This window comes from Chrysemys picta, chromosome 2, assembly GCF_011386835.1.
Source record: "Chrysemys picta bellii isolate R12L10 chromosome 2, ASM1138683v2, whole genome shotgun sequence".
NCBI classification, from domain to species: domain Eukaryota; kingdom Metazoa; phylum Chordata; order Testudines; family Emydidae; genus Chrysemys; species Chrysemys picta.
In genome coordinates, this window is record NC_088792.1 from 62,544,459 (window position 1) to 62,571,370 (window position 26,912).

The following is a 26,912-nucleotide window of genomic DNA, read 5'->3' on the forward strand; positions in this document are numbered from 1 at the left end:
TGTTTTAAAGGGATGTGTGTGCTACATTGCTCAGGTTATTTCTTTTGTTTTATTTCTAAGAAAGTCAATGTATCACAATATGTGCACTGATTTATTTTCTAATATTTAGTAGCCATAATGCTAAATTATTTTAGACCACCTGCTGCTGTTTCAACCAGAGTTAAGAAAATAGAAAAATATGATACAATAGTGCCTTTTGTCATCATTTACCTGAATCTTTCTGATGTTAATTGGAGGGACTGAAATATGGGACCAGATTCTCAGCTGGTTTAAAATAGTAGAGCTCCACTGCAGTCAATGAAGCTATGACAGTTTACACCAGCTGAGGGTCTGCCCTGATCTTCTATTATATTTAGACATGATGGTTGTCTTAAATTCTGGAAGATGTATATTTAGACGTCCAGGAAAGTCCGTCCTTTCTGATATCATCCTTTGAGCAGGTAGTGGTCATTGCGGTTTCAATAAACAGTATTAAAGCACCATAAATTTACATGGCAATGACACATTCCAGCCCCAAAGAGCTTACATTTTAAATAAGACAAACACATGACAAGAGTTCAGGACAGGTTGTCTGCCCACAGATTATTGATGAGGGATTGCTCAGAAGGGTAGGATTTATTCTTATTGTTGTAATGTGTGGGGCCTCAATCAGGAACGAAGCCCCGCTTTGCTAGGTGGAAAGAGAAGAGAAAGGGCTTGGTGAGTGAGGAACTGAGGGAGTGTTCCAGCAGCGTGATGTGAGCATGAAGCCAAAAATGGGAAAATGAGCTGCAGAGTGGAGTAAGGTGAAAGGACTGGGAAGGAGAATGGAGAGAAATTAGATTAAATTTGGGGTTGCAGGGCAAGATTATGTAGAGCCTTGCAGGTGAGGACCATCTTCTTGAATTTAATGTATTAAGCGATAGCAAGACAACAGGAGCAGTGTGGTGTGAGAAGGGCAGTGGGACAAGATGATGATTTCATGCAGGCATTTTAGACACAGAAGAGGACAGGAGAGGTGAAAGCCAGGGGTCCCAGACAGAAAGGAGAAAGTTAGGGCTTATCTACACACAAACCTGCACTGAAATAACTAAATATGTTTAAATTCACAACTCTTGTAAATAATGGCTTTTTAACCCCTTAAATGACATTGAAGTAAAAACTTTAATTTTTTAATGAAGAATATCCACACACCGACTTGCACTGAAACAACAAACATTGTGAATTTCTAAACTAATTTAGTTATTTCTGTACAAGATCATGTATAGACCTGCTGATATCTCATAGTCAGAGATAGATGCACACCTTAATAGTCTGTAAATATAATTTACTTCAGCTTTGCCTTCACCCTTCCTTGTCTTTGTGGGCCCTGAACTGTATATTATAGCAAACAAACAGGCTGGAATGTTACTAGAAAGAGTGCATGTTAGGAAATATTAAAGGAATAGTCATAGGAAGTGAATTTTGAACTCATAAATGTTGAATATTTGGACTGGAAACCTGAGCGTAACTTATAATCATCCAGTCAAGAAATGGGAACAGTATCATGTGACTTGGAACCAGTAAACTGAACAACAAAACTTTGATTTTGAATACTGAACACTCACAAACCAAGAATTATTCATGGGGAGTACACTCTACCCTGATATAACGCTGTCCTCGGGAGCCAAAAAATCTTACCGCGTTATAGGTGAAACCGCGTTATATCGAACTTGCTCTGATCCGCCAGAGTGAGCAGCCCCGCCCCCCCTGGAGCAGTGCTTTACTGCATTATATCCGAATTCGTGTTATATCAGGTCGCATTATATCGGGGTAGAGGTGTATTTGGCCAATATCTTTGAACAGTGTATAGATCTGAGGAAAATTGTAGTCTGTTTACTGACAGTCAATAAACTCTTTTATTCTTTCCTCATAAATCAATCCTTTTGGCTCGCTGATCATTTAGTTGTAGTGGTTTGAATTTATCTTTCTGGTAATGTGTTGGCCAGCACTGGACTCAGTATTCTAGGTGTTCACACTAAAGTGTTCATGATAAAGTGTAAAGAGAAGGACAAGGACACCTATTGCCACACCACTGCCCCGGAACACCATCTGTAATTCAGCAAAAACACTGATAATTTTTTTCTATTTTTCAGACAATATCCATATGCTAGGACAGTGCTGCATGCAATTGAATCTATGGTTATTAAATGGTCGCATCAGATACGTGACATACTAAGAAGGGATTCTGTTCAACCTCTTCTGCAAGGCCTCCATTCAGATCCCCAAACTGAGCTCAACTTCTGGAAGACAAGAAAAGATAATTTGTTGTGCATATATGATCAAGTACGTATTTTCATGCATGCAAATTGAGCCACTGTTTTCAGTGTTTCAAATAATCTACATAGAAAATGGGCACAGCTGAAGATCTGGATTTCTGATTAATTTGGCTCCATAGATATGCCCAAGCAAAATGGAGTTAAGGATGGGTGATGGTGTAAATAACAGGAACTGATAGAGATGAAGGACTACATGGTAGCGGGGAACTGTCTGGATCCCTTAATTGTTCATTTCTAAATTATCTAACGTGTGTGTGTTGTCAAGAAAGCATAATTTTTTGTGGTGGCTAGCCAGACTCCACTGAAACACACCTTCAAACTAAATTCATTAAATGAGCTTTTTGTTTAGGAATCACCCTGTTTATCTGGTTGGGTTTTTTTTTTTAATGATCAACAGAAGTTTAGAAGAGGTGGTTGTGTAAGATCTGGAGGAGGGGAACTGTATTCATGCATTTTCATGCCCCTGAGTCCCCGCATCCCTCTCTGTCTTCCCCTGTTCCCTTTATGTCCTGCCTCCCCCCAGATCAACTTCCTCCGTGCTCTTTGAAAATAATAATAAAAAATTGGGAGGAGGTGGCATAGGTGGGGGGGGCCACACGCAACTTTCTGAACCCACAGCTTGTTTTAGCCAATCCTTTAAAACAAACAAACAAAAAAACTTAGTTATTTATCATTTTGCATCAACCCTGCCTACTAGGAAAAAACTTTAATAAATGTGCTTTATCTCCTTTTCATTTGTTCCCCATCCCTCCAATTCGTGTTTAGCCTTTCCTCTACTCTGTATCTTTCTGAGGTATAGTAACTCTTACTATGCCTCTTTCAGTCTATATCTTTGCACTCTCTCCACCCGAAACAATACCACCGAAATAAATATACGAATAGGCATTTTCCCTCACAGGTCCAGTAAAATAAAATTGGAGTTCCTAGGCCAAGCCATTTTAGAGACATATGAAGAGCCAGAAAATAATAAGGAAAACTTTATGAATAACAAACTTGAATGACAAAGAAAAAAATTGAAACATCATGGTTGAACCTGTACAGGGGATTTAACTACACGTGTTCCATTAATTTTAAGATGCGTATGGCTAACTTCCCTGTGCTGATTTGAAAATCTCAATCCAGAGCTTTAGAAAACTTTTCCTATGTCTCCCCCCCCCCCAGAAAATGCTACATAGGGGGAAAGATTTCTTTCTGAAGAAATTGGGCTTGAAAATCAGGCTTATAATGGGAAAGTTGCTTCAACCTTAGCTATGGAATGGAGGCTGCTGCTTCAAAATACTGACTTGTTAAAATGGATATTACAAGTCCTCCAGCCGTGTTTTATTAAAACTTTGTGCAGCTATTAAGATTATTTACATTTTAAATATGAAATATTGTTTGGAGGTGGAAAACAGATGTTACCATCCTCTTTTTAATTCTGTATTTCCACTACCCTGGTTATTGGCAGTGCTCCAGTATAAATTGGATAAAATGAGCATAGAGAGCCTGACCCATTACCCACTGAAGTCAATGGGAGTTTTTCCATTGGGCCTGATCCAATGTCCATGGAAATCAATGTGCATATACAGTACTTGAGATTTTTTTTTTTTAAATACTTTGCGTGAAATCCTGACTCCATTGAAGTTGGTAGTAAAACTTTTGATTTCACTCTCTATATCCAAGTAGACAACATACTCCACTTTGTGACAGAAATGTTCTTAAATTTAATTTGGTCTTTACTGAAAATTTTTGTTTGTTTTGATTCTAGCTTCAGTCTCCTGTTGTTCAAAAAATGGTTAAGATTTTAAAAGCCAAAGAGAGCAGCTATTATCCTACTTCTCAGAACATTTTGAAGGACGTAGAAGATGGTAAGGGTAGCTTGAATGAAATTTATATTTTGTCTACCTTTATATGTTTGTGTTATAGAATAATCTATAATACTGTTTGCAATAATACTATAATTATGCCACTGCTAAGCTGTATCTGTGCCGGAGGAGCATGTACACCTTAAATCAAACCGCTTTGTATTTAGACTTTGCTCATTATTTACTTTTGTAACGTTTATGTGGATACTTTTCCTTCCATAAAAGTCAGGGAGAGATATAGCACTAATTAAATAAATTAGCGTGTGTGTTTCTAAACATTATTTTGAGTCTTCACATGTACTATATCTGTTATGCAGACCTCATTGCTAACATGATTAACTGTGCACTTAGTATATTAGCTAAATATTCCTTTATTATTAGTTTGTATTTTATATATAGCAAATGAAGTTTCAATGAAATATAATAAAAATGCCTTGTACTCTTATAGTGCCATTTATCTTATGAGTTGTTAGCTTAGTAAACAATAATAGTTAGCTCTCACATAATACTTCTCATTAGTAATTCTCAAAGTGCTTTACAATGGAGGTAAGTATTGTTAGCCTCATTTTACAGACAAGAAAATGAGACTCAAGGAGGTGAAGTGACTTGCTCAAGGTCAAGTGGCTGAGCCGGGATTAGAATCCAGGTCTCGTGAGACCCAGTCCAGTGTGCTCTCCACTAGGTTGTACTGTCCCAGTTCAGCCTCATATCCCTGTTAAGCAGGTAAATTATGCCCATTTTATGGATGGGTCTCTTTCTCTCTTGTATGCAGATGTCAGCGCTTGATGTTCAGGTTCTATAACCAGATGATACCTTCTATATCAAGGGAGGCTAGGTGTTGTAAACTGCCCTTTAGATGCCACTCTTCTGCCTCACGACTACTATCTGCTATGCTGCTCCACAGTCACAGTATGGGGAGGAAAGCAGGACGAGCCAATGTATGGTTGCAGCAATTCTGTTTGAGCCAGAGAGTAGCCTAGTAAGCCTGGTCTAGGATCTTTGATCAAGGAGACAGGTGCAGTGATGAACTCCTGAATTTACTTAGTGTGTTAGTCTTTCCCATCGATGCTTCCACACTGTAAGGATGTAGTTTTCAGCTCCCTAGTGGTGCTGATTGTCCATGCACGCTAAAGGGCCAGTAGCACTATTGTCCTGGAGTGTGTGAACTGTTGTAGCAAAGGGATGTCGAGAGAACAGCCATGGTGTCACACCACAAAATTGGGATTCCTCTCCTGAAAACAAGGAGACCTTTGAGTTGGCTCAGAGTGTTGTTTTCTGTCTGGTTGACTGATGCCTCGTTCTCAGAGACTTAATAGGTTGGTTCATCTGTCACAGCTCTCCAGGCAGACTTAACAGTAATGGCATCTTGTTAAAGGTCTGGCAGAGCTGTGTGTACTAGTACATGCAAATTGAAGGTTTGTGTATAGTTCAAACAGCCACTAATAATACAAGTGGTTGAATTCAACTCCATGTTGACAAGCTGGGTGTGGTGGCTGCACCCCCAGATGGCAGAGCAGTATTCTGCTGGATCAAACACCAAGGCCAGTACGGATGTATGAAGGACCAAAGGATCTGTGCCACAGGAGGCTCCTCACAGTTTTCATATCCAGGCAGTACAGGAAGAGAACTTCATTTTCAGGTGTTGCAGGTAAGGCCAGTATGTCAGGCTATGCTGGAGTTTTACTCCCAAGTATGTGAAAACTGAATGGAATGGCAGTGGCTGTTCTTGGATATGAATCTAAATGGGTTGATTGGCAAGAAGATTGTTTAGATGGAAGGTAGTTCCCAATTTCTTGGTTTCATTGAGAATTAGTCTTCATTGCTGGAAGCAAGTGGTCAAGTTCCAGTGTTGGCAATATAGAGGTCATCAGCATATGCCTACTTCTTGGCCTGCATTTCAAGAAGGTCATATGTGTATATATTGAACAAAAGGGGAGCCCAAACTGACCCTCATGGAAGGCTATTTTGGAGACATTTAAAGTGACTGACTTTCTCCCCAACTTGCAGGATGAAGCTTCGGTTGCTAATCATACCTTGGATGAACCACATCATCAGCCTACAAGGACCACAGCAGAACCTCAGAGTTACGTACACCTCAGGAATGGAGGTTGTTCATAATTCTGAAATGTTCGTAATGCTGAACAAAACATTATAGTTCTTTCAAAAGTTTACAACTGAATATTGACTTAATCAGCTTTGAAACTTTACTATGCAGAAGAAAAATGCTGCTTTTAACCATCTTAATTTAATGAAACAAGTACAGAAACAGATTCCTTCTCAAATCTTTTTTTTTTTTAAAACTTTCCCTCTTTAGTAATTTATATTTAACAAAGTACTGTATTTGCCTTTTATTTTTTTGGTCTCTGCTGCTGCCTGATTGCATACTTCTGGGTCCAAATATGGTGTGTAGTTGACTGGTTAGTTCATAACTCTGGTGTTCATAACTCTGAGGTTCTATTGTAGCTTGGCAGTCAGCCCAATATGCCACACAGTTTCGTGGGCAGAGTTTCGTTCCATCAGATTGATAAGGACTGCACCGATGTCAGTGGCATGCTGTGAAATTCTTAGTAAGGCATGCAATTCTACACTTTCATGCAAGGTGTGACCTCACATGTTCGAGTCACATTGTGCAGAGGATGGCATTTTGTTCTACAAAATGGCATCCTCCATGTGCTTTCGAGGAGCAGATGCAATCGTTCCATGGGCATAGCAGGTCGGGAAATCATATTCAGGGCTTTCATATTCTTCTGGGGCATCTAATGCATGTGTTGCATAATTAGACAGCATGCCACTGACCAACTTTCTTTCCAGGCTCAAATGCATTTTCTGTATCTTTAGTTAGAAGAAGTAGCTGATCTTGGGTGCATTGTCCCCTCCTAAATCCAGCCTGAACATGAGGCTGCTGAGGTTCAGCTAGCTCATTAATCCACATCAGGATTAGTCTGTTAATCAATTAATAGGTAACACACAGCAGAAAAACTGATCAGTAATTCTTTGGGTCTGTCAATGGTTTCCCTTGCTTAGGAACAGCTATGACCTTTGCTATGTGCCAAGCTTTTGGGATGCTGCAGTTCTGGGTACAAATCAGAAATCGAAGCAGCCAGCTACTTCTTTGAGTTATTGTCCCTATGGGTTCTCCACAGGTGCACACATATCTTGACATGAACTCTCAATAAGAGATTTTTTTTCTGCTAGTAGTGTCTGCAGGTACACACCTGTGCCATATGCCTCTTTGTGCTCTGGTATGAGGGTATCTAGGCAGAAACAGACTCACACCACTCTAGTACCTTCTCAACCACTGGTGGCTTGAAATGGAGTTCTGATCCACAAAGCCCTGCTCAAACTGAAACAAGAGAAAGCAGTGATAATTTTCATAGCATCGGCATGGCTGGGACAGGTGCTGTTCCCGACCCTGATCCATCTGGTGACATGTCTGCCTCTGCATGTCCTCTAATGACTGACCTAGGAGTCAGACTCCATAATGCTCACCAATATATCATCCTTGCACCTCAAGGTCTGGCTCCTCGATGGTTCTTGGGCCTAGAGCAGGAGTGTTCTCCCAGGAGTGTTCTCCAGCTGGTTCTTTTAAATAGCAGGAAACCTACCACATATAGGACTTGCCTGCAGAAGTGGAAGCATTTCAAACACACTATATCTCCTACTAATTTTTCCCCTGACATCCATCCTCGACTACCTACTAAACCTGAAATCTATGGGACTGTCCCTGAGCTCTATCAAGGTTTATTTAGATGCCATCATGGCATTCCATTCACCAGTTGAAGGTTTGTCGGTCTTCACACATCCTATGACAGCAAGATTCCTTAAGGGCCTCCTTAACCTGTTCCCTTCAGTGTGGGATACTATCCTATCCTAGGACCTCAATTTAGTGCTTAACACTTTAAGAGAACCTCCCTTAAAGCCTGATCACTTCTCTATCTGTCCTTCAAGACATTGTTCCTTGTGGCAATCACATTGGCTAAAAGGGTAGGGGAACTGAGAGTCCTCAGGGCTGACCCACCATATATGGTGTTGTATCTGGACAAAGTTGCATTGTATCCCCACCCTCACTTCCTCTCTAAAGTCTCATCAGAGTTCCACATCAATCAGGACATTCAACTACCGATATTTTATCCCAAGCCCTACTTGTGCAGAGAAGAGACCAGTCTGTACACAGGATGTAAGACAAGCCGTGGCTTTCTACCTTCACCATACTCAGCCCTTCAGGGTTTCCCCTATGTTCTTTGTTTCCTTTGTTTAGAGGATGAGGGGTCACTCTGTCTCCTGTCAGAGACTATCTCAGTGCATATTGGGGTGTATTTTGGCATGCCACGGGTCCTCTGGAATGCACCCCCCTCCTAGAGTCACTACTCATTCCACAAAGGCTCATTCTAAATATGTTGCCCTCCTTAGGAAGGTACCTACCAATGACATTTTCAAGACAGCCACCTGGTCCTCCATTCATACATTTTTACAGCATTATGCCTTACTCCATGCCTCCAGGGTGGATGCAGTCTCTCGTCCCCTAGTACCCCACCTCCAAATTGTGCTACATTGAGGACATCTTCATCATATGGACCCATGGGAAGGAGGCCCTTGAAGAATTCCACCTGGATTTCAACAATTTCCACCCCACCATCAACCTCAGCCTGGACCAGTCCACACAAGAGATCCACTTCCTGGACACTACAGTGCAAATAAGTGATGGCCATATAAACACCACCCTGTACCGGAAACCTACTGACTGCTATACTTACCTACATGCCTCCAACTTCCATCCAGGACACATCACACGATCCATTCTCTACAGCAGGGGTCGGCAACCTTTCAGAAGCGGTGTGCCGAGTCTTCATTTATTCACTCTGATTTAAGGTTTTGCGTGCCAGTCATACATTTTAACCTTTTTAAGAAGGGCTCTTTCTATAAGTCTGTAATATATAACTAAACTATTGTTGTATGTAAAGTAAATAAGGTTTTTAAAATGTTTAAGAAGATTCATTTAAAATTAAATTAAAATGCAGAGTCCCCTGGACTGGTGGCCAGGACCTGGGCAGTGTGAGTGCCACTGAAAATCAGCTCACGTGCCGCCTTTGGCACACGTGCCTTAGGTTGCCTACCCCTGGTCTACAGCCAAGCCCTAAGATGCAACCAAATTTCCTCCAATCCCTCAGACAGAAACAAACACCTACAAGATCTTTATCAAGCATTCTTAAAACTACAATACCTACCTGGGGAAGTGAGGAAACAGATTGACAGAGCGAGATGGGTACCCAGAAGTTACCTATTACAGGACAGGCCCAACGAGGAAAATAACAGAACACCGCTGGCCGTCACGTACAGCCCCCAGCTAAAACCTCTCCAGCACATCTTCAATGATCTACAATCTATCCTGGAAAACGATCCCTCACTCTCACAGATCTTGGGAGGCAGGTCAGTCCTTGCTTACTGACAGCTCCCCAATCTGAAGCAAATACTCATCAGCAACTACACCACAGAAACACTAACCCAGGAACCAATCCCTGTAACAAACCCTGTTGCCTACTCTGTCCCGTATCTACTCTAGTGACACCATCAGAGGACCCAACCACATGAGCCACACCATCAGTGACTCATTCACCTGCACATCTACTAATGTGGTATATGCCATCATGTGCCAACAATGCCCCTCTGCTGTGTACATTGGCCAGACTGGACAGTCTCTACGTAAAAGAATAAATGGACACAAATCAGACATCAGGAATGGTAACATACAAAAGCCAGTAGGAGAACACTTCAACAAAAAAGCTTCAAAAAAGTCTTCAAAGAGAAACTGCAGAGCTACAATTGATTTGCAAATTTAAGACCATTAATTTGGGCTTGAATAGGGACTGGGAGTGGCTGGCTTACTACAAAAGCAGTTCTCTCTCTCTTGGTATTGGCACCTCCTCATCAGTTATTGGGAGTGGACCACATCTACCCTGACTGAATTGGCCTTGTCAACACTGGTTCTCCACTTGTAAGGTAACTCCTTTCTCTTCATGTGTCAGTATATTTATGCCTGCATCTGTAATTTTCACTCCATGCATCAGAAGAAGTGGAGTTTTTTACCACGAAAGCTTATGCCAAATAAATCTGTTAGTCTTTAAGGTGCCACCGGACTCCTAGTTATTTTTGTGGATACAGATTAACATGGCTACCCGCCTGATACTTGGCAGTCTTTGAAACTGTTCTAAACTCTGTACTGGATCCACTTCCTCAGCACCCTCCTCCACTTTAAGGAACTGCTTAGCAATCTCCTCATGTGGAGTGCCCATTGGAGCAATAACTGAAAGGACTGGTTACTTAACTTGCACTGTAACTGAAGTTCCTCAAGATGTTTTGTCCCTATGGGTGCTCCACTATGTGCTTTCCTTTTCCCTTTACTTTGAAGTTTTACCATGTTCTGAGTCGGAGAAGGAACAGGAGTGGCGCGGGTCTGCTCCTCACTAGATGCCCTTGTATTGGAGCACAAGCAGGCATATGGAGCAGGCTTGGACCCATGGGCATGATTAGCTAAAAAATCTCAGGTTGTGTGTGCACAGGAGTGTGCATGTCCTCATGTGGAGCACCCATAGCGATAAAACATCCTGAAAAACTCCAATTACTCTACAATGTATGACAGAGTCAGGCCAGATGGCTACAGAAGAGTGCAGGAAGGAAAGTACATTAGCCTCAGGATAAGCAGGTCCCTCTTCCCCTGGTTCACCAGGGCTTCACCAAAGACTAGGGGCTCTCCCTCCACCGGCAGGAGGGTCAGGAGGAACCCCACCCAAGCAAAGTGGGGACAATAAGCCAAGGGGTGCGGGGAAGTAACCCAGGGAAGCTAGCAGCTTTCCTGGGAACTGGCAGTGTGAGGCTGCTACTTGTAGGGTCCCTGAGTTGGGGCCTGGAGTAGAGGGCAGGACTGCCCCCCGCCCTTTTTCCACTCACTGGATGTCCACCAAGGAGGCCAGAAGCCCTAGTGAAGCAGTGAGGGTCTAGCAGGCCCAGAAATGGGAAGGCCACTTGGAGACAGAATTTCTCTGCCCACTATAAACAGAGGGTGGAAATTCTGAGAGACGAGACGCTATCCTGACCCACCACTAATAGGGAAGCACAGGACCCACCAAGGTGGAGAAGAAGCCCTGCTACAAATGTAAGTAACCTCTCCTTTTAGTGATTGGTCCAAAATGAGCGACAAATTTGCTATGGATATTATATAGACCAGGAGCCTTAGGCTGCAGTTGATGTATTACTTGGTCAAGCTCTTGATCAGTGAAAGGAATCATCAGACTCATGTCTACATCCTGAGTCTCTATCTCTCACCAACCACCATGTTAACTGTATGGCTGAAAGCTTCGTCTCAATTAGGAGCACTGCCATTGGCCACCAGCTGGGATGCGATGGGTTTGCTGTGATTTGGTATTTCCTCTTGCCCAGACTAGAATCTCAGCTCAGCCTCTTAACAGTTTGCCAGACTTTGTGACTAGAAATGTAAGAAATTCAATTTATAAATAATTTCTTTCTGTCATTCTTGCCTGGTTTGATCTTGAAGGTGAAAAAGTCTCTATTTTTATCAAATACCTCCTGTTCATTCTTGGCGGATTTAAATTCCTGATAGGAGTCTGGTTGCATGAGATGACCAGCCAGGAATGAATTGTTGATGAAATCCCAGAGGTATAGATTTCTTTGTATCATCCAGAATTTTATCACAGAAAGCTGGATAGATGGCACTGATGTTGTCTGGCATATCTGATTCTGAGTCTTTACCCACATAAGATTCAAACTCAGATTGGAACAGATCCCACCTTGCTTTTCAGAAATTCCACCAAGATTTTTGGAGGTTGCTTGTAGTTGGAATTTGCATGCCCATTGAAATCAAGCATGGCTAGTGCTGGGATCAGGAAAACATATCAAGCACTTCATGCTCTGTGTTCAGTTGTAGAAAAGGTGAGGTCAGGAGAAGAATCTGAGGTCCATCTCTAGCTTTGGAAAGTGGGTGGCTGCTTAGGATTGTATAGAAGATGCAGGTCAACTATTGATGCCCACTCCTCTAGCCTTACTCTGTCCATATCATCGAAGTATCCCGAGAGGGAATGATGTGAGTTAAAATCACCACATTAGACTGAAGGTCTTGAGAAGAAGCGCAAGACAGAAGTTGGCCTATTGGCAAATGGGGGTCTGTAGATATTGACAAGATGATGTTGGTGAAAGACAAGTGTGGACAAATAATTGATGAACAAGCAAACAGTAAGCGCTGGAAATAGTATTTTGACGAGCTATCCAGTGTACCAAACACCGTAGATGAAATGGTCCTGGAGAAGCTTCTTAGCACAAATGAGGGAGAGTAAATGCCATAATTCTTAGAAGAAGTCAATATCTTGATAGAAAGTTCGAAAAAGAAATACGTGCCAGGAGGTGACGACAAAATCACAGAGCTGAGGTAAGCAGGCGAGGAAAACATAAAGGTGATGAAGAAGTTATTCACTCAGTGCTTGCTCATTTGTAAATCTTATTGAAGGCAAGAAAGTGATCATACCGATCTATGAAAAAGGAGAGAAGAGTGAGTGCAAGAACTCAGATGAATCAGCTTATTATGTGTGTTGGTAAAAGCATTCACCAACACTTTGCAGAGGCGAATGAAGAGGTCTGTGGAAGCAGCACTTGCACAGGAACAGGCCAGATTTAGACTAGGACGAAGTACAATAGATCAGTTATTTGTGATCAGGCAGATATCAGAGAAGTTTACAGAACATTATCAAAAGGGTTACAACAATTTCATAGACTTCAATCAGGCTTTTGATGGCATTTCATAGAAAGGATATGGCAAGTTATGAGAATGTATGGCATGCCTAACAAATTAATCAAGTGGATAGAAAACATCTACAGCAAGTCAATGAGTGTGGTAAGAATAGACAAGAAGCTGACGGAATGGTTCAGGATGACTGTAGGAGTGAGACAAAGGTGGACCCTGTTGCCAAATTTGTTCAACTTGGTACTAGAAGCAATAACGCCTGTAGCACTGAGAGATGAAATGGGAGGAATCATGTTATGTGGTAGGACCCTGCAAAACCTTAGATTTGCAGACAATATTGACCTGACCACGTTGGCCAAGGAGGGTTTACAGACATATAACTGTCAACTGGGAAAGCAGAAAATTTGGACTGAAGATCAGCATGAAGAAGACAAAAATTATGGCAAATGGAACACGTGAGAAGAGGTAAAGATCAAACTCGGAGACAATGAACTAGAACAAAGTAGAAAAATTTGTGTACCTTGGAGTATAGAAGAATGGGAATTGTGAAGATGACATAAAAAGAATTGGACCAGATGCTACTGCATTCAGAAGACTGCAAGATCTGGAAGGCTAAAGACATTCTTATAAAAACAAAAATCAGCATATATGAGATAACTGTCATGCTTATACTGCTGTACAGGGAGGCATGCTGGAGTATTAGGAAGGCCTATGAATGAAAAGTTTTGATTGCAGACATGAATTGACTGAGGGGAATACTGAGAGTTTCAAGACCACAGAAGATAAAAAATGAAGAGATAAGAAAATAGCCAGGGCAAGAAATAACGCTGTTACAGAAGATTCAAGAAAGACTGCTGTGACGGTTTGGACATATATAAAGAGAGCACCTGGAAAGGATACCATACATGGCGATACATACCAGAGTGCAAGGAACTAGAAATTGAGGAAGATCAAGGATGTGTTGGATAGACGACACAGTTGAGAATGACAAAACAAAAAAGTTTAAAGAAGAACAAAGCTGTGTAGCTTGTACCAGATAGAAAGTGGTCGACAGACTTCAGTTGGCCCCATCATTGCTGTTGAGCTGACAGATGTAAATCAAAGAAAAATAAGAAGAGTAGGTCCTTCATTTTTATAGCCTGACTTTCTATGACATCATTTGTACCTGACGAGACAGGAGTTGCTGGAATACCTTCTCTGATGTAGGATGCCATCCTGTATTGCCTATGATGAAGCTGAGACACAACAGCAAAGCTAGGAATTGATAGTTGAGTGTCAATGGTAGTGTGTTCCCTGAAGCAAGGTAACGTGCTTCATGTTCCAGGGCTGACTGAAGGAGGATGTCCTTCTTGGCTGCTGAGATTCCCTCAATATTGAGGTGCAGCATCCTGAGCTAACGTTTGTGACCTCTGGCCTGGAAGAGGACCCCATTGGAGGACCACTCCTTTGGGCTGTATTTGTCTTTGTCTTTCACTTTGTTACAAGAAGAACTTGAGCTCCAATTTTGCGTTTTTATCTACTTTAGCTTCCCTTTTCGCTACTAACATGGAGATGTTGTGTGACAGTGGTAGGTTTGTTCCTCTTTAGTTTTTATGACTCTGTAACAATAGTACTTACCATAGGCACCAATTCCATGGGTGTTCCAGGGCTGGAGCACCCATGAGGAAAAAATGGTGGGTGCTAAGCACCCACTGGCAGCCCTCTATCAGCCTCTCCTTCCTTCCCTAGTGCCTCCTGTGCATGAGGCTCTGGGGGAAATGGGGAGGAGCAAGGACATGGTGCGCTCGGGGTGGCGGCGGAATGGGGTGGGAAGAGACGGTGGGGCAGGAAGAGGCGGGGTGGGGGTGGAGTGGGGGCAGGGCCTGGGGCAGAGCCAGGGGTCAAGCACCACCCGGCACATTGGAAAGTCGGCGCCTGTGGCACTTACCCAGAACTGAGTTCTGGCACATGTGGTTCTTCCCTTCGGGGGTCTGTGACCAGTGGTGAATATAGTGTGACAGCCCTCCTACAGTATTTATTTTAACAGTTGGAACAAAGTGTCAGAGAAAAACTATTTTAAAACCACCAACAGTCCACATGCACGTCTATCTTACATGAAGTCTTTCGAGCCCCTGATGGTAACTTAGCCAGGCCTAACCTCTTCAGAATCCTGAGCAGTATGCAGGATATACCTACTCTTCCAGTTGAAGGTGTAAATTCCAGCTTGAGGAGATGTATCCCCACTAGCTTTGTTGATCTAGCACAGTGAAAATAGAGTGTAGCTGTGTCAGCATGAGTGATGGGAGGGACTAGCTGCCCTGAGTACATTATAGCATCTTGGGTGGGTATGTATTTGGGGCGGCTACACTCCTTTGTGGACTGGCTCTATCAGAGCTAGTGTGGGTACGTCTCCTCATGCTGGAATTTACACTTCAAGCGTGAAGTGTCAACATGGCATCCTTAGGCTGGCTCCCCCGAACACTTCTCCCATCTTTTAAGAGTCCCTTTTTTAAACTGCTGTAGTCCTTTTGGTCTTTGGTGTGTGCAGGCCTTTTCCTATCATGGCATTGTCTCAAAACATCCTTCAGACGTTTGAGATGAAGTGGCTTAAGTTCCCTCACAACCCCTTGTTACATTAACCCAATATATTCATACACCATTCCAATAACTAGGTCAACATTCAGTATTCATACATTACAGAGCAGTTCCTACTCCATCACATAGTGTGTCACACAATGGGCTCTACTCTGGTGAAAATATCCTCAGTAGTTGTTATCCCATTGAGGATTTACAAACCTCTGGAGTACAAGGTCACTTTCCCTATGTTAAAGGACTGCTTATGGGACTGCCAAAGCTTGCTCCCTTTTCAAAGATAGTCACAGATCCTGTCAGTTGGGCTCATGGGAACGATGTTGGCATGGCATGTTGTGTCCCTTGATACCCTAATGCAAAGGGGATAGGAAGGGAGACTTCTTTCTTGACTGTCTGACTTTGCTAATAGAGACAGGAATACACAAACACACTGCTCTTTGCCAGTGAGCATGGTTTGGAAATATGCCACTTCTCCAACAAACACAGTTTTTAAAGAAGACTACAGGCCTCGGACTTGTCCCTCTTGCTGGAATTGCACATGCCTATTACTTAAAATGTAGGTCTGCAGTAACTTCTGCGTCACTCCAAGCTGGTTGGCTGAGGCGGGGGAACAAACAGACAGAAAAGAAAGAGTTGTGATGCACAGATCCCTAACTCTCAGCAGTAGAACTGGTGAATGGGGAGTTGTCTGAGCCTTGTGCTGTGTGGTTGAGCTTCTGTGCCTTCACCACAATACTGTCTCATGCCCCAGAAACCTACATATATTTCTCCCTGGATAAAGACTGTTGTCACTTTATATCTGTGGGGAAAAAATAGAATTGATTAAATTTACAAAGTTACACTCTCCGCCATTGACACTGATAAGCCTTCTAGTTTTTACAGTTATTGCATTGAAAATATATTCCTTTTAGACTAGAATAATTTTTCATTCCTCAATGTAAACAAGCTGATTTAGAAACAATCATATCTGAGGTTTTATCATTTTCTTTTTTTCTTTTTACAGCACTTATGGAAGCCCAAGATATTGAACTGTACCTGAGACCACTGAGAAGACCCATTCAGTTTCTTCAGGAGACAGAATTCCCCAAGATCCGTGCTTTAATTCCCCCTTTGTTTCACACCATCTGCCTGATCTGGAGTCACTCCCAGTTTTACAGTGTGCCGGCACGAATAATAGTTCTACTGCAAGAGTTCTGCAATCTGTTCATTGACCAGGTAGCTGAAAATATAAATCATAAACTATATGTACCTAGTAAATAAGGGCCAGTCAATAAATGGTATGCTAATAACAAAAGAATATGAATTTAGCCTGTGTTAGTTAGTTTTTCTAATAAATAGCACAATTAGAACATTAATCATGTTTCTGCAGAAATCTCAAATTACCATTTCACTACTAAACCTGCAGCACAGCCAAATAATTAGAACTATCAGTGCTGCCATTTCACAAGTTCTTTGTTAAAAAATGCAATAATCTCTTTGCATAAAGAAGAAAAAGTATTCTTCAAAAATCATGCAGCGCTCGGCAAGTTGTTTCTTCTGTTGCGAGGCAGGTCTAATGTCTCTTTTCTTAGCAGGTATAATGAAAACTATTTGCTTTATCAAATTGCAAACTTGTGATAAGAGCTATTCAAATCAAGAAAATATGGAATTGGCAAGCAAATTGTCAGTGAGTGACTTTGAAATGCTGCATTTTCTATACTCCTACAATCAATAAACCCTCCCTATTTAGCAGGGAAAGTCCCACTAATGTAACACATACTGATCCTTTCCCACTTTTTCCATCCAAACATCTTTCCTAGCCCAACATATCTGAGTGGCGCTAAGACATGTGTTCATAGTGGTATCTTTTAAATATAGCCATTTCTTGAGGTCCAGTGTTGTGGACACTGTTCTTCTGGCCAAGCAAATACAGGACTTCTTTCAAAAACAGTCAATAGCATTTGTTAATTGGACAAAAAAGTCACCTTTTGAGGAGCATAAGAGAAACTGACACTCCCTAGCCTACTTCAGAGCATGAATGCACAGCTGCCACAGCATTCTAATCTCCTGCTGGCCAGGGAATGAGAGATGAAGAAACTGATTCTCCTTTCACACTAGACATTACTCCTGATTTATGCCACAAAGACAGAGACTTGTCAGAACAGGGAGCAGGACCACTGGGAGACAGCTCTGGGAGGACCAATTGTACTGTTGCTGCTGTAATATTTGCATTTCATGTTTACAGTAGAATTGCAGTGGTGCTTAGCTTTTCTCAGAAAAAAACTGGTGTGAGCACCTGTGCCCCAGAAGAAAATATATAGTTATTTTTGTGAATGCAAGATGTGGTACCAGCATGACAGAGGGTAACAACAGTGGCTGCTGTGCCAGTATGCACTCATATAGCCAAGCCTTGGGAGGAGAACTGGGTTCCGGAAATCTACTTTGTCTCCCACATTAAACAACACTATGCAACTGAGCCTTCCCTGTCTATTTTTATTTATAGAATAGATTTTCAGTGGCCTGTTCCCATTTTGTCATGCCTTCGTTTTTCCATGCCATCTTCTTCCCTGCTACTATGTTTATGCTGGATTCTGGAAGGTTGAGTTACAAAGTTTGAATGTTCATGTTTCCATTGAAGCTTTCCTGAGTGCTCTAGATTTCCTGTAGTGACTATCACTACATTCTGCCTTTTTTATTTTGCATTTACAGAGTAATTAATCTAGTCTTACTATTGCTACCAACATGGTTTTTAAAATAAAAAAATATATGCTAAAAGCAGAGGCCACAGAAACCACAGTATCTATGAATGCTCCAAACACAGAAGACAGATTCTATTTAAAAAGGGAAACTGTTAGTAGCCTATGTTAATGATGTAGGTGCGATTCTGTTTTACTTCTTAATTCTGATCTCTGACAGAATGCGCAGCAACACTTAGAACCAGTTAGAAATGATGCTGACTGACTTGAAAGGAAACCTCAAAGAATATATGGCCACTTCTGTGTTGGCTGCAACGTAAGGCATGGAGAGTGTTGGAGTTAAAGATGAAAAATAACTGGGGGTGGGAGTATAATGCTTTATCTGTTTGTGAGAGAGGAGTGGTGAGGGAGTGAGGAAAAATAAAAGCGAGATGGCAGCAGAGCCGGGATTTTCCCAGTCTGTTGTGTAGGTAACGTCTCATTTGAAGTATACTAATTTAATAACATCAGTTCTTAGATCTGATGTAACAACCATTAATTACAAGTTGGCATCAAATTTGAATAAGCCTGACCAGGCAAAAACAATAATGCTTTACTCTTGTATATAGACAGAGAATTTTCATCCAAGGGTGTTGGTTCATTTTCACAACACCCCAGTTATTGTTGTCATCCCCATTTTAGTGTTGTGGAAACTGAGTGCCCAAAGTGGTACTGAAACTTATGGGTCAGTGGTAGGTCTGTGGATCTGTGTAGGTATCGGATTGCTTTTTGACAGTAGAACCCAGTCTGCTGTCTAACTGTGAGACCGCTCTGTCTCCTGGTACTGTTCTATAGCAGTCCCATCTAGTTTTTTATAATACAGGCCTGGGTGTCCAGATATCAGGATTATTTCCAAACTCTGTCACAGACTCAATTTGTGATGTTGCGCTGCTTCATTGACCACTCTCTGCTTCAGTTTTATTATCTGTAAAACAGAGATACTAATACTTGCATATCTCACAGGTATGTTGAGACTTAATTCATTAATGCTTGTGAAGCACTTTGAAATAATCTGATGGAAGGAGCTATTGAAGTACAAATTATTATTTATTATTGTTGTTTATTTATTTTAACAGTATATTTGCTTACACCAAAGGTAGATATTTTTACCATGCACTGATTTTATATTACTCAAGTCAACTGAAAGTCAAAATGGGCTTCTATCTCTGTATTTAAAATGTTTTTATCTAGATATTTCATGCACTACTTTAGCCATTAAAGGAGTCAGTAATAATATATTTACTGTGTTATTAATTAATTGTACGATACCAGTTTTAGTAGAGTAATGCTAATAATTAAATACTTTCAGGGGCTTTGAATGTAACCATACACAGTTATGTAATAGCAAATATATTTATTCTCTTGAGGTTATCTGTCTAGTGAAGCCTTGATTAAATTGGTTGTACTGAATGGTTCACTAGAGCAAAGTACTTAATATGAAAATAGACAATGAGGATAAATAGTTATATACAGGAATGCTGTCAATAAGAGTTAAACTTAGCTTTGCTTTGTTGAAAAAAAATAGTAAATTTGTAAAAAAGAGCCTAATCGCATATTTAATACTCAGACAAAACTCTGATTCATTTTAGTGGAGAATTTTGAGAATAACTTTAAATGTAATCGAGATCCCACTGGTAAAGGCTTAGTCCAGGTCACTGTTGTAATGAGCAAAATAGATAAGCAACCTTTGCGTTAGGCTACAATTTTGTTAAATTATTTCTTAGATTTGTTGGAAATTGCTTTCTATTTCACAAAGAAAGTTTTTTGCTTTGCAGTTTTTCCTGTTAAAGAAAAGTTCAACTATAGTTAATTACATGATTTACTTTACTACTTATTTAAAAATATCTATAGCTAGAAAACTAATATCTTGAAACCTCGGTAATTCTATCCAGAGTCTATATGCAAAATTATTACAAAAACAACGTTAGAATGCTAAGATTGCAAAGTCAAGTTGTAGTAGTTCCGGGGTGGGGCTCGTCCCTTCCTGGGGCGCCTAGAAGCCAGGCCGCCCCGCTACAAAGCGAATAACAGTTAGGGCCCCGACCTTTGGGTAGGGGCTAAGCACACAATTGATAGTTCAGGGCTCAGGCCCCTATGCAGGGACTGAGCACACAATTAACAGTTCTGAGCCCAGGCCCCTTGTGCAGGGGCTGAGCACACAATTAACAGTTCTGAGCCCAGGCCCCTTGTGCAGGGGCTGAGCACACAATTAACAGTTCTAGAGCTCAGGCCCTTGTGCAGGGACTGAGCACACAATTAACAGTTCTAGAGCCCAGGCCCCTTGTGCAGGGGCTGAGCACACAATTAACAGTTCTAGAGCCCAGGCCCCTTGTGCAGGGGCTGAGCACACAATTAACAGTTCTAGAGCCCAGGCCCCTTGTGCAGGGGCTGAGCACACAATTAACAGTTCTAGAGCCCAGGCCCCTTGTGCAGGGGCTGAGCACACAATTAACAGTTCTAGAGCCCAGGCCCCTTGTGCGGGGGCTGAGCACACAATTAACAGTTCTAGAGCCCAGGCCCCTTGTGCAGGGGCTGAGCACACAATTAACAGTTCTAGAGCCCAGGCCCCTTGTGCGGGGGCTGAGCACACAATTAACAGTTCTAGAGCCCAGGCCCCTTGTGCGGGGGCTGAGCACACAATTAACAGTTCTGAGCCCAGGCCCCTTGTGCAGGGGCTGAGCACACAATTAACAGCTCCGGCCCTGGGTCAGGGCAGGGCAGCAAACCAATAGTCAATCAGTGGCCCAGGCCTTGTAGCAGGGGCTGGGTCAGTTTGGTTAGCCCAGGCCCTAGGTCAGGGCGGGGCAGCCAACAGATGGCCTGTCAGGGGCCCAGGCCCCTTGAACAAGGAGGAGGAGAGACTGCCACCCGGCACGGGGTGGCAGGGGGGAACACAGGCCCACCCACTCCACTGTGTTCCAGCCCGGGGCCCTATCCGCAGCAGTTCGTCTGCTGCGCAGTCAGTGGGGATCCTGACCGCAACACACTGACATGGGTTCGGGGTCTGCTATCCCCGGGCCACTTCCCATCTCCTCCTCCATGGGTACCTGCTCCTCCTGAGTTCCGTCTGCTGGGTCCCAGATCATGGGCTCCTCCGGGCCCCGAGCACCAGGTAGGTTTGTCCCTCCCTCTGGGCCCTCGGTGGGGGGAAGCTCAGGCCGCTCCTCGGGGTACCGGGCTCTCGGCAGGCTCGGCCAGTCCTCCTCGGGGTACCGGGCTCTCGGCAGGCTCAGGTCTGCGGGAGCTCGGGCACCAGCATCTGTCCTCTCCCGCTGCCGGCCAGCTACTGAGCGCTGTGGCCTGGCCTTTATACTTCCTGTCCCGCCCCTTGACTTCCGGGGGGCGGGGACAGGCTGCGGTGGCTCCGCCCACTCTGGCGGCTGTTCTGGCTCATCGCTTCCTGGGGCGCCTGGAAGCCAGGCCGCCCCGCTACACAAGTATTCAAAAGTTAGGAAATATCAGAATTAAGATTGCTTGTGCAACCTTTGTGTGTTTGTGTTATGATACACCCTTTAATTACATGATTATTAACTATTTTGTGCACAGTTGGAACTTTGGGATGGAGGAGTTCCGGGTTCAATTTAGTCTTGAGGGGAGTGTTCTCTAGGGGTTAGACCCTTTTGCTCCCGCCACGCCCAGCCTGTCCCTTTCTCTCTCTGCTCCTGTCCCCCAAGCCTATTCCTGTTCTCCCTTCTCTTATCCCTTTTCCTGTTCCTGCTGCTCTGCTTCTAACCCATCTGCATTTGAGTCAGGATACTTCCTCCTTCTCCAAAGGTGAAAGGTTGAGAGAATTTTGCTTCTACCCTCTAACAAGGCTCTATTGAGCATGTGCAAATGGCGATTTCCCAAGGTTTATAATTTGCTCAGATTCGGCTGCATTTTCAGTGAGAAAACAAAAGATAATTTGGTGACTTCCGTTGCTAAATTTCTAGTCCCTGCTATAAAGAACCGAAGTGCTAGAGCATCTCAATGAAACACTTGTAAGAATTTTTTAACATGAACAAAACAATGTCTTTGTTTCACATTTAGAAATGACAGAACCATTTTTGCAGAACTTGAATAAATGAATAAACATTCAGTCTTAGCCTATATGGAAAGCTTCATCTTGAACAATTAAAGTTTTGTAAAGTTATAAGTAGCAGAGTCTAATAATGGGAAGTGTTGGGCAACATTATTATAGGTGTCAAGTATCCTAGGGGTAGCCATGTTAGTCTGGATCTGTAAAAAGCGACAAAGAGTCCTGTGGCACCTTATAGGCTGCCAGCTCTGCCTATAATAAAACAATTACTGTGACATAGCTATTTCTGGTTTTCATTTTGAATAGCTAAAGAGTCCATGAATGAGCCCTCTTTAAAAATTAAAATAAAAAAAAAGATCCAGTAATGTACAAAATAAAAGTCATACCAGTCTGAGGCTGGCAGTTCTAACTGTGTGTGTAATAAAGATTAGAGAGCTAAGATAGGAATTTATCAATAAACAGAGAAATCTGTCTCTAACATTAAGTAATATTTTTCCCAAGTGTTGCTGATCTGTTTTTGTTTGTGTTTTTTTGCCCACTATGAACAAACCACTGCACTGTCACTGTGTACAAAGATAGCACGCCAAGGCTGGCTTGATTCTATGGATTACGTGACAAATTTGACATTTTGAGGACATGATATGCTGCAGCAACTATTGATTTTTTTTTAAACGTGTTTTTGTTTAAATCATCTGAAATGTAACTTGGGAAAATTGACAAGCTAGAATTTTTAGGCCTAACAATTTTAAATTATTAGTATATTAATATATAAATATTAAAATTAATTTAAATATTATTAGAACTTGCATAGAGAGTAAGAAGTATCTTTTTGACTGAAGTCATGGCTAGCTTTGATAAGCAGTGACTTTTTTGGTCTTCCCCTATCATCTTTTTTTTTTTTAATTCTAGGCTAGATCATACCTCTCACCAGAAGATCTTTTGAAAGGAGAAATTGAAGAAACATTGGAACATGTGCAAATAGCTGTAAATACCTTAAGGAGCTTTAAGAATTTCTTCTTTAGCCACAGAGAAAAGTTGGCAAGTTATTTCACCAATGGCAAGGAATTTAAACCGTGGGATTTCCAATCTAATATGGTGTTTGCCAGATTTGACCTATTTCTCAACCGCTTAGTGAAAATTGAGGTATTATTTACAATTTGCAATTATATTTATCCATTTTTCAAGCAGTGTAGATTATCTGAGAATGCCTGCACCACATCTGAAGTGTGGGGGACATTGTCCAGGCTTGCTGGAGGAAGGTAGCAATGCTTTGAGTGGTGGTGGTGGGGGGAATTCAGAAACTGCAGCAAAAAGGTGGGTGGGGTCAGCTTGGCCACACTGACTCATCCCCTGGGAATGTAGGGCAAAAAGTTTAAAGGTGAAAGCCCAGGCATTAGAAGCCCTTTCTCCAGGCAGCAGGCAAGGCAGCACCCATCCTTCCTCCCTCCCCTTGAGGTGGCGAATATCAGGTTTGGTCAGGACCTGCAGTGGGCATTGCGCTAGTCACTTCTTTTAGAGTGCCTCGGAAGGAATTTTTCTCACCACCAGATTGGCCTAGGTGGAGTGGATTTTTTCTGCCTTCCCCACAGTGGGAAGTGTGGGCGGATGTCCAGTGGAGGTACTCCATTGGGAAGGCATCCAGTGACCAGATAAATGGCCTGGTAAAGGACTTAAAAAGGAGGTGCTGATTAAAGGAATGGAACGTGGGGGGGCGGGGGAGGTTCGGGGCTCCTGTGATTGGTATGGCAGGGAGCCAAGCCCTCTATCTTATAGCCCACCTTAACCCCCCTACGAGGAGGGGGGGTTAATGGCAAAGTCCAAGCCATGGGTTGTCTGGGGGACCTGGATGGAAAATGAAGGGGGCTGGTGGAAGTCCTGGGTAGTTGTTTGAATGAACATGGAGTTGCCTGCTGCACTGTACACTTTTATCTGCCAGATAGTCCCAGACACCTCTAATAATAAAGTTGTGGCCTGATTAAATCCATATCAAGTGTCTCCTGTCCTCCTTTCAGATAGCCGGACAAACTTGTTTTCTTTTCTTCCTGAAAAGAGTTGGAAGTTTGTGTGACGGGTTCGGTCACAGAGACCCCCTTGGGACTGTCACCTGATGTGCTGAAACAACCTCTGAGCCCGGAAGGGAATAGGGACAGAAAAGTAAGGGTATTGGGAGGGTGTGTAACCAGAGACAAACAGGGATTTTACATGTACTGCCTCTGCCATGGACAGTGTCCAAGACTCTGGCAGTAAGTTCAGGAGGAGAGTGTGACGTTGCACTCCATATGTTTTATGGAAATATAAGTGTGGATATGCTGTAACTGGAATATGCTTCATGCAAAAGGTCTCTTGTAAGGTATCATTACAAAGAATATGATCTACCGAGTGTGTTCATCCTATTTGTTTACATGCACTATTTCTATGTCTGGAGTCCGAAGCCATCAGAGAAAACGGGCTCAGAGGTAGTTTCAGCACATCAGTGACAGTCCCAAGGGGGTCTCTGTGACCGAACCCATCACAGTATGCATTTCTAAATACATTATCAAACAGTTCCCTTAATCTCTCTGGGATACAAGACACTTATTTCCTTCATGTGAAATTGGAGAACATAGAAATTAAATTTAATTTGAGACAGACTACAAAGAAGATGACACTAGGTTCAGCCTTACTTCTCTGAATAAAATTTATGTTTAACTTTCATGTTAACATTTTGTTGCGCATAATGACAAGAAATCAACACATTATACATGAAAGCGTTTGTTTATATTCCACTAATTCTTTCTACCTGGATGGTGATGAAATTAAAACAAATTTTACAGTTATGTATTTGGATTGGATAATTTTAATTTTGTTTCCACTTGGGTTATAATCCTGTGAGTGACCCTCTGCGTAGATGAATCCGGTGTCTACATGCAGTCAGTTGGAGAATCTGGACCTTTCTTTTTTACATCCTGGTTACTCAAAGCCGTGCAGATTTTAACTCCATTTTTGTTTTTGTTTGTTGGTTTGGTCAAAATGAGTCAAACCAGGCAAAAATGTCTCAAATATGATGGTTTCCATTGTTTTGTGTTAAGGCACATAGTTAATTATGTTTTTCAATGATTTAGGATATCTTTGTTATCATGTTGGAATTTCAAAAGCTGGAAAAGCTGGAGTTCGGTGGAGTCAAGGGGAAAACTTTGAGTGAACAAATCTACAGGATGAATGAAGAATTTATAGAAAGCTGTAAAGTTTTTAAGGAGAAAACATACGATCCTTCAGATTACAATAATGTGGTAATGTTGCACTTTTCATATTGGTGTTTCTTAATTTTTTTCTTAATAGTTATGAAAAGATTTAATGGTTGTGAAAGTGAAAAATTTATTAGAGCCAGGCAGAATATAGGTAGGCATTATACAGATTTCCCAAGCAACTTTGCTAATGCACCCAGGACCTGACCTCCATCACTTCTTGCTATTCTATACTTGTCTTCTCAAGAGCAGTTTTCCTTGTGTTTTCTCCTAGCTGTATTCTTTGGAGGATTTATGAGGTGCACAAGTGTCGAAAAAGCATCTATCGGGATCTTTTGAGGATTTGAACATTGGTCTTCAGGGGGGCTCCACCCACTACCTGTGGAGATGGGACACCCTGGGTCCAGTTCCCCTTCTCCAATGACTCTTGTTGAACAAAGGATAAAGAGAGACTGCGGCAGCCTCCCCATCAGTATCTTCCATGGCTAAACTGTTAGAGCACTCTTCTGAGTCATGTGGGAGAGCCCTGTTCAAATCTTTTCCCCCCCCGCTCAGGTAGAGAGGGGAATTGAACCTGGTCTCCCACATCCCAGCTGAGAGCTCTAACCACTGGGCTAAAAGTGATAAGAGGGGGAAGTGGTATCACCACTGCTTGCTGCCACTACAAGATTTTTAATGGGACTCGATCCAGTAGGTGGCCTCTGAACACACTTACTAAATCAGGCCCTATTGGTGAGAGAGGCACTCCTCTGCCTGTCTTCCCCTGGTTCCTGGATTACACTGGGGCTTAATGGGAGATAGGCATCGAGACGCCTAGAGTGAGGTAGCAGTGTACAGGCCCAAAGGTAGAAACTTAGGTGCCCAGGGAACTTTTACCCTGAAAACTTACTCACTGAGTGAGTTTAGGCACCTACGGGGTTAAGGGGCAGCTGAATGGGGACTTTGTGGATCTCAGTAGTCTCTAAGTACCTTAGTGGATTAGAGCCTTTGTCAGTTTGATAGATTCTGATTGCATGGTTCTACTCTGACCAAATGGCATTTTGAGTTTCCATGTTTCTCTCTCCATGAAGCCAAATCAAGTGGGAAATCCTGGCCCTATTGAAGTCAATGGATTTACCAATGACTTCAATAGGGCCAGGATTTCACCACAAGTGTTATCAGTTTACAAGTTAAGAGGTTTTCTAACACCACCCCTGCAAACTCTACTTGCATTCTGAAAGTGAAAATAAGCTTTTTTTCTTTCTCTTCTGTCTTCACCAGTAATAAAAATTCTGCATACCCAAATTATAACCTAGCTACATTTGTGTAACTCCTCTGTTTTCAGATTATGGCCATCATGACATCTGTTGCAACCCACTGCCGTCATTGTGTTTGTACAGGTGCAAATGATTGGAATTTAGGTTTCCTTTATCCTCCTTGTGGGTGCTGCAGGGCTTTCAGCAGTAGAGCTCACTTGTTAATTATTTTTGTCACTAAAGTAAGCAGCTAGAACTCT

The 26,912-nt window shown here is 42.3% G+C and overlaps 1 protein-coding gene across 1 annotated transcript in view; it reads left to right on the plus strand.

Annotated features, from left to right (window-relative positions):
* Positions 1–26,912, plus strand: part of DNAH11 (dynein axonemal heavy chain 11) — a 293,212-nt gene that overhangs the window by 17,066 nt on the left and 249,234 nt on the right. The window contains exons 4-8 of the mRNA XM_065583334.1: positions 2,115–2,304; positions 4,045–4,144; positions 16,465–16,676; positions 23,103–23,336; positions 25,295–25,462. Of these exons, the coding sequence (XP_065439406.1) occupies positions 2,115–2,304; positions 4,045–4,144; positions 16,465–16,676; positions 23,103–23,336; positions 25,295–25,462 (904 nt within the window). The remainder of the gene's footprint in view (positions 1–2,114; positions 2,305–4,044; positions 4,145–16,464; positions 16,677–23,102; positions 23,337–25,294; positions 25,463–26,912) is intronic.